The sequence below is a fragment of the Rhinolophus sinicus genome, chromosome 14 (assembly GCF_057876585.1).
Source record: "Rhinolophus sinicus isolate RSI-liver-muscle chromosome 14, RSI-T2T, whole genome shotgun sequence".
Lineage (NCBI taxonomy): Eukaryota > Metazoa > Chordata > Mammalia > Chiroptera > Rhinolophidae > Rhinolophus > Rhinolophus sinicus.
In genome coordinates, this window is record NC_142514.1 from 180,996,308 (window position 1) to 181,011,071 (window position 14,764).

The following is a 14,764-nucleotide window of genomic DNA, read 5'->3' on the forward strand; positions in this document are numbered from 1 at the left end:
CATCACAAAAGGCTCAGAGTCATGGTGGGTGTCAAGCTGTTTATTTACAAAGTGAACACAGGCTCTTCAGGGGCTGGTGGAGCCAGGCCGCTTCTTGTTTCTCTTTCTGGTTTGGAGAGCTCCTGGGGTCCGTTCCAAATCAGGGAGCTTCCGTTTGGCAGCAGCCTCCAAAGAGGCCCAAAGTTCATCTGCCTCTGTGTCTTCTAGGGGCACCTTGTTGGGATCTTGAGGCTCCTGGGGCTCATCCTGGGGAGTGGAGAAGAGCTTCAGTGTCAAGGACACAGTAATAGACCCACTGGGAAGGATGCTCTAACTGGGAAATAATCACTTTTATTTCCTGCTCTGGGAGACCATTCCCACCCATGTTCCTGTCACCCTTGGCTGTAACCCTGTCAGGACTGTAACTATTAACATTCCGCACAAAAATTAAGTAACGTGACAGGTAGATGGAGGATAGTCCCAGGTCTCTGTTCCAGCTGCTTCCTTTTTTCTTCCCACAGGGAAATAAATCCTCACATCTACGTCCTTGGCTCCCACATTCCCAGACACAACTGCTCACCTCCCAGTTATCCCTGCCTGACAGGAGAAGGCAGTTCAGTTGAGATTTGAGATAAACCTGCAAAAGATGAGGTGTCTTAAGGAGCCAAGCATGAAATAGAAACATGAATGGGGGCACATTTGGCAGCAGGCTCTCACCTTATGCTCCAGGCCCCGTGGATTCCGGATCCTGTGTACCCTCAAGATTCTGTCCAAACCACAGGAGGCTAGGAGGGGCTTTGAAGGGTGGCATTGCAACCCTCGGACACTGCCCGCTAGCCCCTTCAGACAGCCCAGTAGGCGCCCTGGAGAAGGGGGTAAGCATCAGTGCCAGCTGACCAGCCAACAACCATTTATTGTTTACTATTTAAATCACATTACATTTCAATATTTAATCCTTAACATAACGCTGAGATAGGAGTTACCATCAATATCTCCACTTCACAGGTGAAGGAACTAAGGCACAGCGAGTTAAAATAATTTGTGCAAGGGCGTACAGCTTTTGAAACCAGGATTTGAACTCAGATAACCTAATACCTGAATGAGGGCTCAACCGCTCTACTGCCGTGCCTTAGAGGGCATCCTACCCTTCCCCTCCCCCAAGGCTCCCCAGTCCACTACCTTGCCGAAGGTCAATTTCTGCCAGCTGCCCATGAGTGTTCCCCACAATCACTGAACTGAGGAGGAGAGCAGAGGAAGGTGGGGTCAGCAGGAACCTCCAAGAGTCCTTCCTGACCCCACTCTTTGCCCTCTAAACACTCACTTGCCCCCAGGAGTGAGAGTCATGGCTGTCAGGGGGTACTCTCCATAGGTGGCCTCTAGAACCGGCCGGCGCTGGGGGGAGGCTGGATCATAGACACGGACCTGGAGGAAGACTGAGGTATCACAGGGGACCCTCACTCCACACCCCCCCGTATGGCTTCCCCACATCTTCAACACCTCCTCCATATACTGCTTTGCTCTTTAGAACCCGCTCTTAGAGAAACTTTCTCATTTGAAATGTATCCCTCTTCTGAGTGTTGGGGGGTTGGGGGAGAGCCGTTAGGAGCATAAATGGACAGGGATGAGGGAAGCCGATCCTCCAGGTTGGGAGCTTAAGCCAGGAGGTAGGGATGGGGTGGTCTCTCACCTGATGGTACCCTGTACAGGTGACAAGCTTCTGTGACTCAGGGAGGAACTGTATGTCCTGGTCCCAGATGGGAACTCGCAGGTCAAGCCAGTCATTCCGTACCTGGTGGGGTGGGTAGATGGGGGGCAGGGTTGTGGGGTGCTCAGTGTGTCCCTTCGTTCAGCCCTCTATCACCCCTAAAGCCATGGTCTCTGACTCATAATGGCCTCCCCAGCCCCTCCCCACCCATCACTCACGTTCTTGGCTCTGAACACGGGCTCCTCAGACCCCTGCAGGTCCCACACCTTCAAAGCATTCTCCTTCCCACCCGTGGCAACGACGTGGGGGTGCACTGGGTCTTGGCGCATCCTACACACCCCAGGGCCCACCCTCAGTTCCAGGAGCTAAAAAGAATGGGAGATGAGATGAGAGAAGAGAGTCAGTTCCAGAGTCTTTAATCCTCTTCCCCCAAAGCTTTCATTCAGCTCCCACCCTGGCCCCCTCCTTCCCCAACCACAGGGATCAGGGCAGGGGAGCCTCACTGGGTCGGAGGATGTCTCCTTTTCAGTGTCACCCCAGACTCGAAGAATCCCAGAATCCACACATGTGATGAGGGTGCTACAGAGGGAAGATAGACTTAGTTAAAAAAAAAAAAAAAAAAAAAAGTGAAAGTATCCTCTAGGCCCCCTTTGACCCACCCCCAAATTAACTAAACTCCTACAGGCCTGTTCCTAAGGAAGCCTCTAGGCTACTCTGGTCTGGACAGGGCTTGGCAGCTTCCAGCTTCCCGTTGTTTAATTTCAACAGAGTGAGGATTTACCAGTTTTATAAGTGAGGAAACAAGCTCTGAGCAATTAAAAGATTTGCCCACTGAGTTGTAAATGTCAGAACCAGAGCTGGAAATCAAGTCTGTGATACTCCAAAGCAGAGAATGCCTTTGTATTCCATAGCTCCATCTGGGGGCACCCGGTCCCACAGATCTTTCTGACTCTTGAGTCAGACACCAGGGAGTCAGAATCAATAACTCTGAAAGGACTGAAATGGGACTGGTCTGGATTTAGGGTTTGGCCAAAGTCAGACACCAGCTTCTTTTGAGTTCCATGTTCTGGGTTCCAGACGCTAAATGTCGTACTCCCTCAAAGTACCCCTCCTACGAAGCCCAAGCAAGTCTCTCCCCAGGAGCTGCACAGCCCGAACCTATGCTCCTTCTCACATTTGCTCACCCTCCCACCTTGGTTCAGGGTCTGTATCGCTTCCCTGGATTACGGCGACAGCCTCCGAACTGCGTCCTCTCCAATTTATCCTCCACACTCCTACAGGCTCACAGCTCTGACCATAGCACTGTCCACTCAAAAACCAGTAACACCCACAATCTACAAATGTACAAATCTCTCAGCCTGGCATTTAAAGCCCCTTACAATGAATCCCAACCTACCCTGCCTATCTTGTATTAAAACGCTTCCTCAGCTTCAACCCCCAAATGCTACTGATCGCCCCTGAAAGATACCCTGTAGCGAGACTTCAATCCTTGGCCTCTGCCAAGGCAGTAGCCTCTTCCTAGAATGCCCTTACCCCTTTCTCCACCTGCCAAAATTCTACCAATCCTTCAAGGTTCACTTCAAACCTCTCACCCACACAGAGCCTCCTAGACCTCGCCTGTCAGAATCACTACCAAACACACACAGCCTGTTCACAACCTCCTCGCTCCATCTTTGGAAGAAAGCTGGGCCAGTAACCTAACCCAAGACAGCACTTTCCTATCCTTTACTTTGGGACCTTCATCACCTTGTTGGTGGTGGTTAGCCCGTTTAAAAACATCCTCTTAACTATTAAATGACTTGCTCAGGGTCACTCAAAAGATTATGGAAACAGGAGAACATCCCTGGAGGATGCCCACTCTATGAAAGTGGGTACTGTGTGTGTCTGGTTTACCTGCAGCCCTTGCATTTCGCCCAATGCCTGAAACTCAGTAGGTGTCCAATAAATGCTTGTTATAGGAATGAAGGAAAGAAGGCAGGACACAAGTCCGTCACCCAGCCCAGGCCCGTGTCATCTGAGGGCTAAACATCATTCGGCGGTCCTGCGGGAGCCTCATCGCTCTCTGTTGAGGGGCTCAGCGAGGGACTCGGTCTTACCCGTCGACCTGGGCAAGGCCTCGGAACGTGCCCTCCCCGCCGGGGCAGTGCCTCTGGCCCTGAAATCTGCCCTCCTCGGTGCTGAATTGCCTCACTGTCGAGTCGGCACAGCCCACCAGGATCTGCAGGTAGAGAGTGCAGAATGGTAAGGAGAGCGAGGCTACCGTACCCCAGCTCCGTCCCAACAAGCGGCCGCTCACCTGTGTCTCACCTCCAGCGCCCCAGCACAGGGTGCTCACCGCCTCCTCGCGTCGCGGTTGTCCCGCCGCCGTGAAATTCGCCGCCTGTTTGCGTTGAAGGTTCACCCCTGCGGGACGCGGGCGTCAGTCGCACCGGGGTCGCCAGCTGGAGACCTACCCACTTCCCGGCGCCCGCTCCTGCCACCCACCTTTCAGGATCCCGGTCTCCGTGCCGATCCACACATGGTTCCAGCGAGCCCCCGCAGCCGCCATAACGCGGTCTGGCAGCCGACGGCCGCACTTCCGGCGCAGCGTCTGCGTCACCCGCGCGCGCGGAGGTGGATCCGGACCAACGCTGATTCCGGGAGTTTAAAGAGCGAGAAGAGTAGAGATCCCTCGCCTGCTCTAGCTTTGTTTTTCTTTACGATAACGATTTCTGGAGATAATTGTGGGGATCTGAGGACTTAACTGGACCATTTTACACTTGGAGTGGAACGCATCCTGGGTGGACCGCGATGCCGGGTCGCGCCGGCCTTAGCACGTGTCCCTGCTGCAAAGCATCATGTTTTGTTTTCTGTACAAGACAAGAGCCCACTTCAGAATCGATTCAAATCACTGTTGTGGCTCATGGCTTCAACCTAGAGTATAAAAGACACAAAACGAAGAAAGACGGAGAAAATAAAACCGAGAATCTTTAAAACATACCTGTTTTGGAAAGGTGGAAGTAGGGGTGTCGTTTTTATTTCTTCACAATTAGGTTTGGTGATGGTAAAAATGAACACAGACTGAAAGTAAAAATCTGCAGGTAACAAACAAAAGCTGCAACTTTAAAATGTCATAATTAAAATGTCAACGGCTTCCTTCTTTGAGTGACTTTTCTGAGACATTTTGTTCTTATGAAATCAGAGACTATCAGTAACTTTGCTGTTTGAAATTATATCAGTAAGAATAAAGTATCCCACTCTTGCCTGGCAAACCTAAGTCCTCCACGGAGAAGCAGCTATGTTTTCAGAGCAGGTGCAGGCCTGGCGATAGAGTTCTGAGCATAACATTCCAGATTTATTTTTGTATTACCAAGGAAAGAGCACCCTTCGGAGTCCAGGCCTGATGTTGATCTCTTTATTGAGCCTATCAGAACACAATTTAAACTAAATTAAACCTGAACATCTTCCCTTAAAATCCTGTGACTTTTTTTTAAGACATCCAACCATTCCTCTGTGTGCCGGCCTTTCCCAATTGTAATACAAGTCGGGGACACAGCTGGGGTTTAACGCTGATGAGGTTAAACTAACAGCCTACCACTTAATATGAAGCCAAACTGAACCCTTAAGAAAAAGATAAGGCCTCTCCCGTACACAGGATAAAAAAACCTAAAAAAGAGTAAACCGTTTCTAATAAATAAGGAGAAAACGAAGCTGCTATTCCAGTTCAGATCTAAAAAATAATTATAGTCAACTTTCCTGCTTTTAAGAATGCATCAGAAAAGCTAAAAGGTAAAATACTGTATCGGCTGGAAAACAGCAATTGATTGCTTTCCTCCAAACCCCCACCACGCGCGCGCGCACACACACACACACAAAACCAGTTTGCGACATACTGCCTACAGTACTTAAAACAACAAAAACGTGGTTTGAATAACTCACGTTTCTAACAATACATCTTTAAATTGTGCCGTGATGACAACTAGTTGTAAACCCAAGCTTTGTCTTACTTTCAAACCAAGATAAGTTCCCCCCGAGAGGGGTGCACCGTTCCTGGAAGTACTGCAATACCAGGTCGATGCGTGGAGTGGACGGAGCAAGCTCCTATTCCATCTCCTAATTCCAAAAATCCATTTAATATATTGTCCTCGGATAGAGGACGTATCAGATATTAAACTGATAAGAACAGATACTACACTTGATCTTAGCCAAAAGGCCGAGAAGCGATACCTTAGCGGCTCACCTCCCAGCCTGCCTTATCCTTCCTGTAGCTTTTACGGTTGTGGTGACTTTAACGGCATAAGTATTAGTTTTTTTCCAACACACAATCTTTCTTAAACTTAATTTCTTATTATTTTTATTCAAAATTATAGATAACTTTTTTGAAACATACCTTAAACAGGGTCATTTACCGCTTCGTCTGTCAGCTCACTGGTCGGTGTGTTTTGCATGAACCCGCCCCTCTGCTTTTATACATTCTTGGGATTGGTCCACATACAAGTCAATGCCCACATTTCAATGCGCGCTTGATTTCTTTCTCCCAGACTGTGGCATTAGTCTCTGAAGGCTTGTAGGCACGCCAGGGGGACAACCGGGTGGTGGTCTCCGTTAGTCAGTTGAGGGTGGCGGGTGGTGGCGCCGGGCTTCGGGACACACCGTGTTTCCCCGAATATAAGACCTAGCGGAACAATCAGTTCTAATGTGTCTTTTGGAGCAAAAATTAATGTAAGACCTGGTCTTACTTTACTATAAGACCGGGTCAATGTAATATAATGTAATAAAATATAATACAATACGCAGTCTTATATTAATTTTTGCTCCAAAAGACGCATTAGAGCAGATCGACCGGCTAGGTCGTATTTTCCAGGAAACATGGAGTTTGGAGAGTCCGCGGTTCCAGAGCACAGGTTTTGGAGTCCAAATTGCTACATTGGGATCCCTGCTAGCCAGTTCCTGACTTGATGACTTGAGGCACGTTGCGTAGGCTCCTGCCCCGTATTAAATGGGGCGGTTGTTAGAGCAGGACACTCAGTAAAGGTTGGCCTTTAGAATTCCGTTCCCCTCGTATCCTGAGGCTTCTGGCTCCCTTTTGTGCCTCCTCCCAGACTTGTCACATCCACCCCCAACTCGCTTCTACCTTGCCATTTGTACCATGCATCACTCACCGTGGACCCTTCACAGAGGGGAAAAGATGCCCTGAGAAAGACGTTTCTTTGGAGGTTCCTGATTCCTAAACTCGGCGTCCAGCCGTGGGAAAGAGAGGGTGAAGCCCAGTGTAGGGAAAATTTAAATGAGCAGTTCATTTACCAGCTCAAAGCAAAGCCTGGCTGTATGAAAGGGATTAATATCAGGCCCTGGCTGTAAAGGGACTTGAGGTCCTGTTTCCTTGGAAACTATATTAACATGAATGTGGGACATTCTGTTGGAAACCTCCTTAACTGAAGCTCCATAGCTGGCTGAAGTCCGTGTCTCCGTGTCAAAGTTCGATCCTTAAGGCAAGAGTAGGTCGCGCCATTCTCACTGATATGCTTTCAACTAGCAAGGTTTCTGATAATCTGTGACATAAGAGAACAAGGGCAAGGGTCTCAGCACTGTGTCCCTTATGTTAATAAACAGAAGCAGTTTCTACAGTTTCCTGTAAGTAAACCAGAGCCTCCAGGGAAGCGCTGAATTGGGGGATGTGGTTACCAGAATAATGCCCCCCACAAAGATACCCATGTCCTAATTCTCAGAGCCTCTGAATATGTTACCTTACATGACAAAAGGTACTTTGCAGATATTAAATTAAGGGTTTTGAGAAGAAGAGATTATCCTGGATTTGGTGGGCCCCTTTTGTGTCATTGCAAAGGTCCTTATACGGGACAGAAGGAGGCAGCAGACTTGGTGTCAGAATGATGCAGCATGAGAAGAATTCGATGAGACTTTGCTGGCTTTAAAGATGGAAGGGGGTCAGTAGGGTGACCTCTGGAAGCTGGAAAAGGCAAGTAAATGATTCTCCCTTAGAGCCTCCAGAAAGGAAGGCAGCCCTGCTGCCACAGCTTGATTTTAGCTTGTTGAGACTCATTTTGGACTTCTGACCTCCAGAAGCGTAAGATCAATTTGTTTTGTTTAAGCCACTGAGTTTGTGGTAATTTGTTATAACAGCAATGCAAAACGAATACAAGGGCAAAAGCACCCTCCAAAAAAAAAAAAAAAAGGGCAAAAGCAAAACTCAGTTTCTTTCAATCCCAACCTTCTCCAAATTCTGCAAGACCCAACCTAGTGCAAGCCACAGCCCCCTGGCTTGGCTTCAGTCCTGCCCAGGCTACAGCGCCAAGCACCCCATCTCTTGGTAGGTCTGTGCAGTCAGCAGTTGACTGTTCCTGCTTTGAAGCAAAGGCAAGTGGGGAGTGGCTTCTTCACTCTTGTTCTACTGTTCCCTCTGCCTCTTCCTGCGCGGGTGCGGGAGGCTGATGTGAGGGCTCCACAAGAACTTGGCAATGCATTTCTTTATGCTTATTGAGCAGTTACCTATGGCCATAAAAAAAATGAGACTTGGACCTTGACTTCATGACCTTTATAGTCCACTGGGGAAAACTGGGAGAAGGCTCCTGTGATCCTCCAGGTGGGAGACAAAGGTGGCTGTGGTAGCAGAGATGGAGATACGTGGAAGAGTTCAGAGAAACACTGGCTTTGGTGACAGGCAAACCGCGGCCAAGGCAAGAATGTTCTTTCCATGGGTACATTTAATTTTTGTAATTTAATGTTTTATTTTAATGAAATTCATATAAATCGACAAGTAGTATTCAAAGGTTTATAGCAACCATCCCCATTTTACACTCGTCTGTTAACTCTTTAAACAGTTTTTATTTTTAATGGTACTTTTCTCCATATTTATACATTGATTGAACAATTTTTGACTTCCTATTTTTTTGTGTGTTCTTGAGGACGAGGCTATAAACTTAAAAAACAACACAATATAAAACCCGTCGAAGAAATGGCTAGTCAACTTGAAGAGGTTTGTAATTTTTGTTGCATCCCCCAACCCTTTTGAGAATCTGAAGACTTTCCCCAAATAAACATATATTTGTCTCACAGTTTTGCATACAATTTCTGGTGGGATTCTTAAGAGTCCCTTGAAACCCATTTGTTAATCTATAAGTATACAACTACAGCCCTAGAAGAGACAGAGAATCTCGCTGAAGTTGTCCACACACCTGGAGGCCACATCAGTGGAGCAACAGGACTTGGGGGTCCTGGAGTCCCGTCTAAGAGTTGTCCAAGAGGGAACCCTAATTCCAGGATTTAAGACTGGCTGCTCAGGGTTGCTAAATGTCTCCTGTGGACAAAAATCACCCCTGGTTGAGAGCCACTGTGCTATTTCAAATAGTCGTATTTGCTGGCCGTTGTATTTTGCCTCTCCCTCTTCTAGAATGTAACCCAAAGGCAAGAGCAAGGCTTTGACTCTTCTGGGGAGTACAGTGCTGGGTTTGGGATGGAGCAGTTTGTTGGCGCTGTTACCACTTAACTGAGGTGGGGAAGCTGAGGGAGGAGCTGGCACAGGCAGAACAGGGGATCAAGGGTCTGAATGTCTGACTGGATATCAAGGGGGGGTAGGGTAGGGGGTAGTTGGATGTCCCTGGAGCTCAGGGAAGAGGTCCAAGGCTAGAGACATTGTAGTCCTGAGTCATCAGTGTGCAGAAGGAATGTGAGGAGCCCGGCCTCAATCATTCTGGAGCTTTCCCCCATTTCTCCATATTGTCCCAGTTGTACATCTTTTCATTTCTTAGTCCAAGTAGCCATTAATTTGACAAATGTTGAAAATAGTGTTTGAGGAAGGCTTCATTGTCTACCAGACACTTCCAGTGGACCCTGCCTGGCCCCTATACCAGGCTATCCGGTTTCATCACCTCCTTGCTGTATTTCCCAGATCTGGGTTAGAGCAACAGTAGCCCCCAGACTCCTAGAATAGTCAGTCTAGTGGTTAAGCCCCTGGGACTTTGGTAACTGACCCTCCCTTCCCCTGCTATTTTAACTGTGACAATGGGCAATTTGCTTAGCTTTTCCTTGCCTCAGTGTCCTCCTCTATCCAAGGGTGCTTTTGGCACATGCCGCCCAGGGTTGGTGAGGGTGAGAGGAGGTAATGCAGACTCGTCTGTAGCTGAAGCTCAACATGCTTGCAGTCAGTTGTACCTGACCTCTTTATAGCTTCGACAGTTGACACTTTTCATCTGGTGTTTGAGGAGTGTTCTTCCCTGGTTACCTGATCAGGCCTCTGCAGGTTCTCCCACTGCCTACAGTGCCTTTCTGGGTTTCTCTCCTCTGCTGTTCCTCCCCTTTAAATGCTGGTGCTCCCCAGGGTCCTGGCATCTTTTCTTAGTTGATTCACTTTCAGGACCAACCTTTGCTTATTCTGGTTGTATCACTGATTGACAACTCTCAAATCTGTATGACTACCATTTAATGAACAAAAACATAGTTGACACAAAAGGCATAGTTGGCCCTCCATACCCACTACTTCCACCTACATGGTCTAAGCTAATTCCAGAGATAAAATATTGTCAGAAAAACTTTGTAGTTGCTGACAGGTACTATGCAGTTAGGTCTTAGGTCTGATGGTGTCTGTGCTGAACACAGACCTTGTCATTCCCCAAATACAGTGGAACTACTTATATAGCATCTACATTGTAATAGTGTAACTACCATGTTTCCCCAAAAATCATATATACTAAGACTGGGTCTTATATTAATTTTTGCTCCAAATGACACATTAGAGCTGATGGTGCAGCTAGGTCTTACTTTCGGGAAAACAGTACTCGCACAGCACTTAACATTGTATTAAGTAGCCTAAAGATGACTTAAAGCCTGAGTGTGCAGATCATAGGCAAATACACTATTTTATGTAAGGGACGTGAGCATCCTCGGATTTTGGTTTCTGCAGGGACCCAGGAACCAATACCCCAGGATAGAGGTATGAGCTATATTCTGAAATTTACATGTTAATAAAATAGGTGGGTATCCCTTAATTCATCACTATTTGCTGTCTATTCTATCAAATATTGAGAAATGTAATCATTATCTGAACTTACATCACAATTACCTGGAGTTGGGGGCAGGGGAAGGCGGTTCGAGTGCATGTTAGCCACCTAGATTTCACTCTCCAGGCTTAGAAAACCACATTAACTGCTTTAAAGACAGAATCATCGAGCTAACCATACACATACACCAACATCGCCTCCACCCATGCACGACACCACCGCCCTTCCTTTACCCCCAAAGCCAGTGAGCTTGCCCAGGACCAAATAAGCAGATTTGAAAACACTGGGTATGCCTGGGGACAGGAACCCATTTGGATGCGCCTGTAAATTCTCAAGTAGCTAGCTATATATTTTCATGCTCCGATTAATGGTACATGTAGATCAAGATGGATGTTTGATGCCAATTGTATCATTCATTCGACAAATGTTCACCTGCCATAGCAGTTGTACCTATTTAGGTGAATAGCTAATCTAGACCCACTCAAACACATGAACCACAGTGAAGATTTAAAAAAACAAAAAATGTTTTATTTAAAGACTGAAATGATTGCATGTTAATTTTAATTTTATGTTAATTCTACATGGTACAAGAAATGACTTGAAAATTCCCCTTTTGATGTCCTCCAAGAGTTGGATTCCTGTACAGAAAAAGAAAAGTGAGTTTACTGAATGGGAAAGAATAGGCACTGAGTTTATAAGGGGCTAATTTAAACCAATTTCCACCTCCACATGCTTTTCTGTTTATTAAATCATGTCTGTATTAAATACGAAACACCAGTGTACAGGCAGATACCTACCATCGTACAGGATTTGTTCTTCCTTTAGACCTAGAAAAAATATACAAATTTTCAACAAGTGATTTAATTCTCCCTTTCCCATGTTCAGAAATCCTTATGATCCCTCAGACAGCTCCTTCTGGAACAAACTTTCCTCTTCTCCCCCAGCCAGCCCCAGTGGGTTCACCTTTACAGGCTCTGGGACGAGGACAGGAGGTAAGACATGTGAATGTTTCTTCACTGGGAAATTTCAGCTTGGCCCACACCTGGCATCTAAGTTTACTCACCTCTAACTTCAGACTGGAGTTGAGCAGAAATATGGCTTGGCTTACACTTTCCCTGCAAAAGATCGATTGGGAATTAAGTCCCCAGCCCTAGGAGTCCCTGTTGCTTGGGGGAAAGGTACACCTGTATAGGCTATGTAGGCTTTAACACATTTTATAGGAACCACCAACTAGCCTGAAGAACTTCCTGCTGGCTGTAAAGCCTACTCAACGTACTACCCATTGTCACTTTTCACTCCAAGGCAAGCTCACAGCTCAGAAAATACCTTTCAGTCACAGTGATCAGACTGGGGCGGTATTGAACTCATCACTGGTGAGTGGTTCAGTAATGGCCAAAGACAAACTGGATTAAGCCAATGGGTTCACGTCTTTGCGCAGGTATCCAGACTAAAGTGCCATACAAAACCTGGCAAATCTTATATAGCAGCACTAGACTGAAAATGTTGCAAAGGGATTTACCTTAAATCATTCGTGGGCTCCAGAGAAGGCGCTGGACCTGAAACAAGATTGGGTCAGCAATGCTTATTTCCTGCATTGTTATTCCCACCTCAGCTAGTTCTTAGAAAATCAGATTTCCGAGTCTCAACAGCAATTCATCAGCCGAACGAGATTCCATGTAAATCATCATATATGTATAGGCCTAAAATGGCATTTTTCTACCCAGCATGCACCAACACATATGAAAACCACTCACCTTCTAGTGGGTAAACAGGTTACTGTTAACAGCACCTAGGGAAAGACAAAGTTGTGGGTGACAAACGTTCCTTACACATCGTATCCCCCTACTACCGTCTTTCCCAGTTTCTCAGGTGTTCAAATGTTTTCATTGTGTAAGTCATAGTGAGCTAGTTTGATTCATCATAGAAACCGACTACTTGGTGATATAAACCAGACATTAATCACTAACCTTTTAACTGTCAGCTTTTTAGTAGTACACAGGAACAAGCTGCTCCTAAATGAGATCATGTAATTAGCAAAATATCTAAAACAGCCAAAGCTATTCTAGCTATGGTTAATGGATAGGCCAAGAAAAACTAACCAAATGCTATCTACAGGCTATTTGTTGTACCTCAGACAGTTCCTCATGGAACAAGTTCTCATCCTCTCTCCCAGTTAGCCCCAGTGGGTTCACCATTACTGGCTCTGGGGCTAGAACAGGGGTTAAGACGGGATGCTTGCTCTCCTCACTGGTACTGGACTCTGGGGCAAGCTACAACCACGTTACAAGTGCTCACCACTTCCAACTCTTTCCAGGAGTTCAACCCTGAGCAGATTAACGGGCATCTAGTAGATGAGAGATTAAGCAATATTACTATAATGACCAAGGGGAATCAGCAAACTATATGGGTCAATTAGGGCTCTGGTAACAAAACAAAATATCACAACAACCCATGATGATGCGATCCTTCGGATAATGGGTTCACATGTTAATTTACCACGAGAAAACCAACTTACCATTAAGATAAGATAGATGAATATATCATCAGGACAGTCTGCAAATAAGAAGCAAGTAATTACTTAAAAGTATTAGGATAGAATAAAATTTCTGCATGAATAGAAACTGCCATCAGAACTCTAACATGCTATTAACTGTCATACCTCACAGAACATCAGCACAACAATTCAAATCATCTGACAGTGACATGTGGGTGAGGGAAAAGCACACCCTCTCAAAAACCAACTGTGTTGCTGGTTGCTTTCTCCTTCCCCGGGAAAAAATCATTCCAAGAGGAACAAGCTGGAAGGAGCAAAAAGCAACACCACTCCACTGACCATTTGCTCTCCTGGTTGTGGGGAACCCTGGAGAGATGACACACCAATCCCATTTGAACAATTACCTGTAGTCACCCTGAGACACAGGATTGTCTGAATTCCTCAGGATTGGTGATGAGATGCTGGAAACAGAAAAGGGAGGCATTATATGTACGTAGGGCAGCCTGCAAAGGAGGAGTACTTGAGTCCTCTTGGCCCACTCCTCAGTATTAAGATGACATCACTTCCAAGTTCAGTCATATGCTTGTCATTATATATTCATCATGGAGTGGCCAGCCCAATTTGATGCCCAGCTAGACACTGCCCCCACCCACAATTGCATAAACCATGTATACACACACCTGGAGCATCACTGTAACACTTGATTTGCACAGGAAAAGATTCTGCCCCATCTTCCAACCTGTAAGTTCTTTTAAACTGAACCACGTCTGAAAAAAACGAAGAGCACCTTTCACTTAGTTTTAGACCTTGCAACCTGTCTCATGTTAGTGCCTTAACACCTCCGAGCTAAAAAAAATCCCCCAAACATCTGCTGCACATGGTGCTACTCAGAATTTTTATATTTTCTCCACTAATCCCTCAGAAAGAGAGAGTTCAATTCTTAAAATCATCCCCGTAGCACATCCATAGGCCTTCCAAACACTCAACAATGAAAGGACAATGGTAAAGGACAGCCTTGAGCACTTACTTTAACAAAAGGGCTGTTCCCGGTTCTTTCGCGTTCAAACTTGCCCCGGAACCCTGCAGACAAGAAAACGTTAGGTCAGCACTGGGTATTTCGCAAACGCTTTGTTTTCCGGAGAGCCTTCTGCATCGGCTGCGCAAGGCCAGTCTCCTCAGAGTTTCTCATCCTCACGGAATTCAGCACAGGTCTGTGAAAAGGTTCTCATCACACAGAGAAGGCCGCAAGCACCGCCTGCCATCGCCATTTTGTCCTTCATAAAGCCCTGCAGCAGATTGCAGGCCTGGAGGCCATGGCCAAGTTCCCCCACCCCGCCAATTAAATAAGTGCAACACAGAAGGCGGCCAAAGGTGCGCCATGCTCATGCGGCGGCTTCTTTATGAAACACAAAACACACTCACCGAGAGCAGCAGAAAAAACGAGAGCGAAGGTGCACAGTGAAACACTTAAATACTATCCCGCAGAGACCCATGGGATTTGAGGGCGGGACTGTGGCGGGCGCATGCGCATGAGGAGGGTGCGTGGAAGCCTGGGGAGTTGTGGGTAGAGATTTCCACAGAAGGCGAGCGTGG

At 46.6% G+C, this 14,764-nt stretch overlaps 1 protein-coding gene, 1 long non-coding RNA gene and 9 other non-coding genes across 13 annotated transcripts; all 11 read right to left on the reverse strand.

Annotated features, from left to right (window-relative positions):
- Positions 1–25: 25 nt before the first annotated feature.
- Positions 26–4,322, reverse strand: WDR74 (WD repeat domain 74). 3 transcript variants are annotated; one of them, XM_019713964.3, is made up of 11 exons: positions 4,169–4,322; positions 3,981–4,087; positions 3,781–3,902; positions 2,188–2,263; positions 1,903–2,049; positions 1,667–1,768; positions 1,301–1,401; positions 1,159–1,214; positions 697–842; positions 560–616; positions 26–246 (listed from the first exon to the last, which is right to left on the reverse strand). In XM_019713964.3, the coding sequence occupies exons 1-11, from the start codon at positions 4,230–4,232 to the stop codon at positions 67–69; spliced, it is 1,158 nt and encodes a 385-aa protein (XP_019569523.3). In that variant the 5' UTR covers positions 4,233–4,322; the 3' UTR covers positions 26–66. The 3 variants fall into 3 exon arrangements, with proteins under 3 accessions (XP_019569523.3, XP_074192603.1, XP_088645770.1); XM_074336502.2 differs by having other exon boundaries at positions 3,992–4,087; positions 4,169–4,239; XM_088789644.1 differs by lacking the exons at positions 3,781–3,902; positions 3,981–4,087; positions 4,169–4,322 and adding an exon at positions 3,578–3,689.
- Positions 4,323–5,697: 1,375 nt separating this feature from the next.
- On the reverse strand, positions 5,698–5,888 carry LOC141572570 (U2 spliceosomal RNA). The gene has a single exon (XR_012497894.1). It is a non-coding gene; the product is annotated as a U2 spliceosomal RNA (small nuclear RNA).
- A 5,289-nt stretch (positions 5,889–11,177) lies between these two features.
- LOC109435840 (uncharacterized) lies at positions 11,178–14,714 on the reverse strand. The gene is made up of 11 exons (XR_002136027.3): positions 14,594–14,714; positions 14,199–14,251; positions 13,852–13,938; positions 13,576–13,632; positions 13,193–13,230; positions 12,645–12,689; positions 12,432–12,466; positions 12,197–12,233; positions 11,741–11,792; positions 11,475–11,504; positions 11,178–11,315 (listed from the first exon to the last, which is right to left on the reverse strand). It is a non-coding gene; the product is annotated as an uncharacterized LOC109435840 (long non-coding RNA).
- Positions 11,574–11,699, reverse strand: LOC141572540 (small nucleolar RNA SNORD22). The gene has a single exon (XR_012497865.1). It is a non-coding gene; the product is annotated as a small nucleolar RNA SNORD22 (small nucleolar RNA).
- Positions 11,987–12,055, reverse strand: LOC141572539 (small nucleolar RNA SNORD31). The gene has a single exon (XR_012497864.1). It is a non-coding gene; the product is annotated as a small nucleolar RNA SNORD31 (small nucleolar RNA).
- On the reverse strand, positions 12,300–12,369 carry LOC141572538 (small nucleolar RNA SNORD30). The gene has a single exon (XR_012497863.1). It is a non-coding gene; the product is annotated as a small nucleolar RNA SNORD30 (small nucleolar RNA).
- Positions 12,538–12,604, reverse strand: LOC141572533 (small nucleolar RNA SNORD29). Its single transcript, XR_012497858.1, has one exon. It is a non-coding gene; the product is annotated as a small nucleolar RNA SNORD29 (small nucleolar RNA).
- Positions 12,803–12,930, reverse strand: LOC141572541 (small nucleolar RNA SNORD22). Its single transcript, XR_012497866.1, has one exon. It is a non-coding gene; the product is annotated as a small nucleolar RNA SNORD22 (small nucleolar RNA).
- LOC141572534 (small nucleolar RNA SNORD28) lies at positions 13,300–13,374 on the reverse strand. Its single transcript, XR_012497859.1, has one exon. It is a non-coding gene; the product is annotated as a small nucleolar RNA SNORD28 (small nucleolar RNA).
- LOC141572535 (small nucleolar RNA SNORD27) lies at positions 13,709–13,780 on the reverse strand. Its single transcript, XR_012497860.1, has one exon. It is a non-coding gene; the product is annotated as a small nucleolar RNA SNORD27 (small nucleolar RNA).
- Positions 14,054–14,129, reverse strand: LOC141572536 (small nucleolar RNA SNORD26). The gene has a single exon (XR_012497861.1). It is a non-coding gene; the product is annotated as a small nucleolar RNA SNORD26 (small nucleolar RNA).
- Positions 14,715–14,764: the final 50 nt, after the last annotated feature.

Coding starts and splice junctions, on each gene's coding strand:
- WDR74 (XM_019713964.3), bottom strand. CDS start 4,232: ATGGCGGCTGCGGGGGCTCGCTGGAACCATGTGTGGATCGGCACGGAG. Junction 843..1,158: donor AGAAATTGACCTTCGGCAAG/GTAGTGGACTGG, acceptor CCCCTTCTCCAG/GGCGCCTACTGGGCTGTCTG. Junction 247..559: donor CAGGCAGGGATAACTGGGAG/GTGAGCAGTTGT, acceptor TCCACTCCCCAG/GATGAGCCCCAGGAGCCTCA.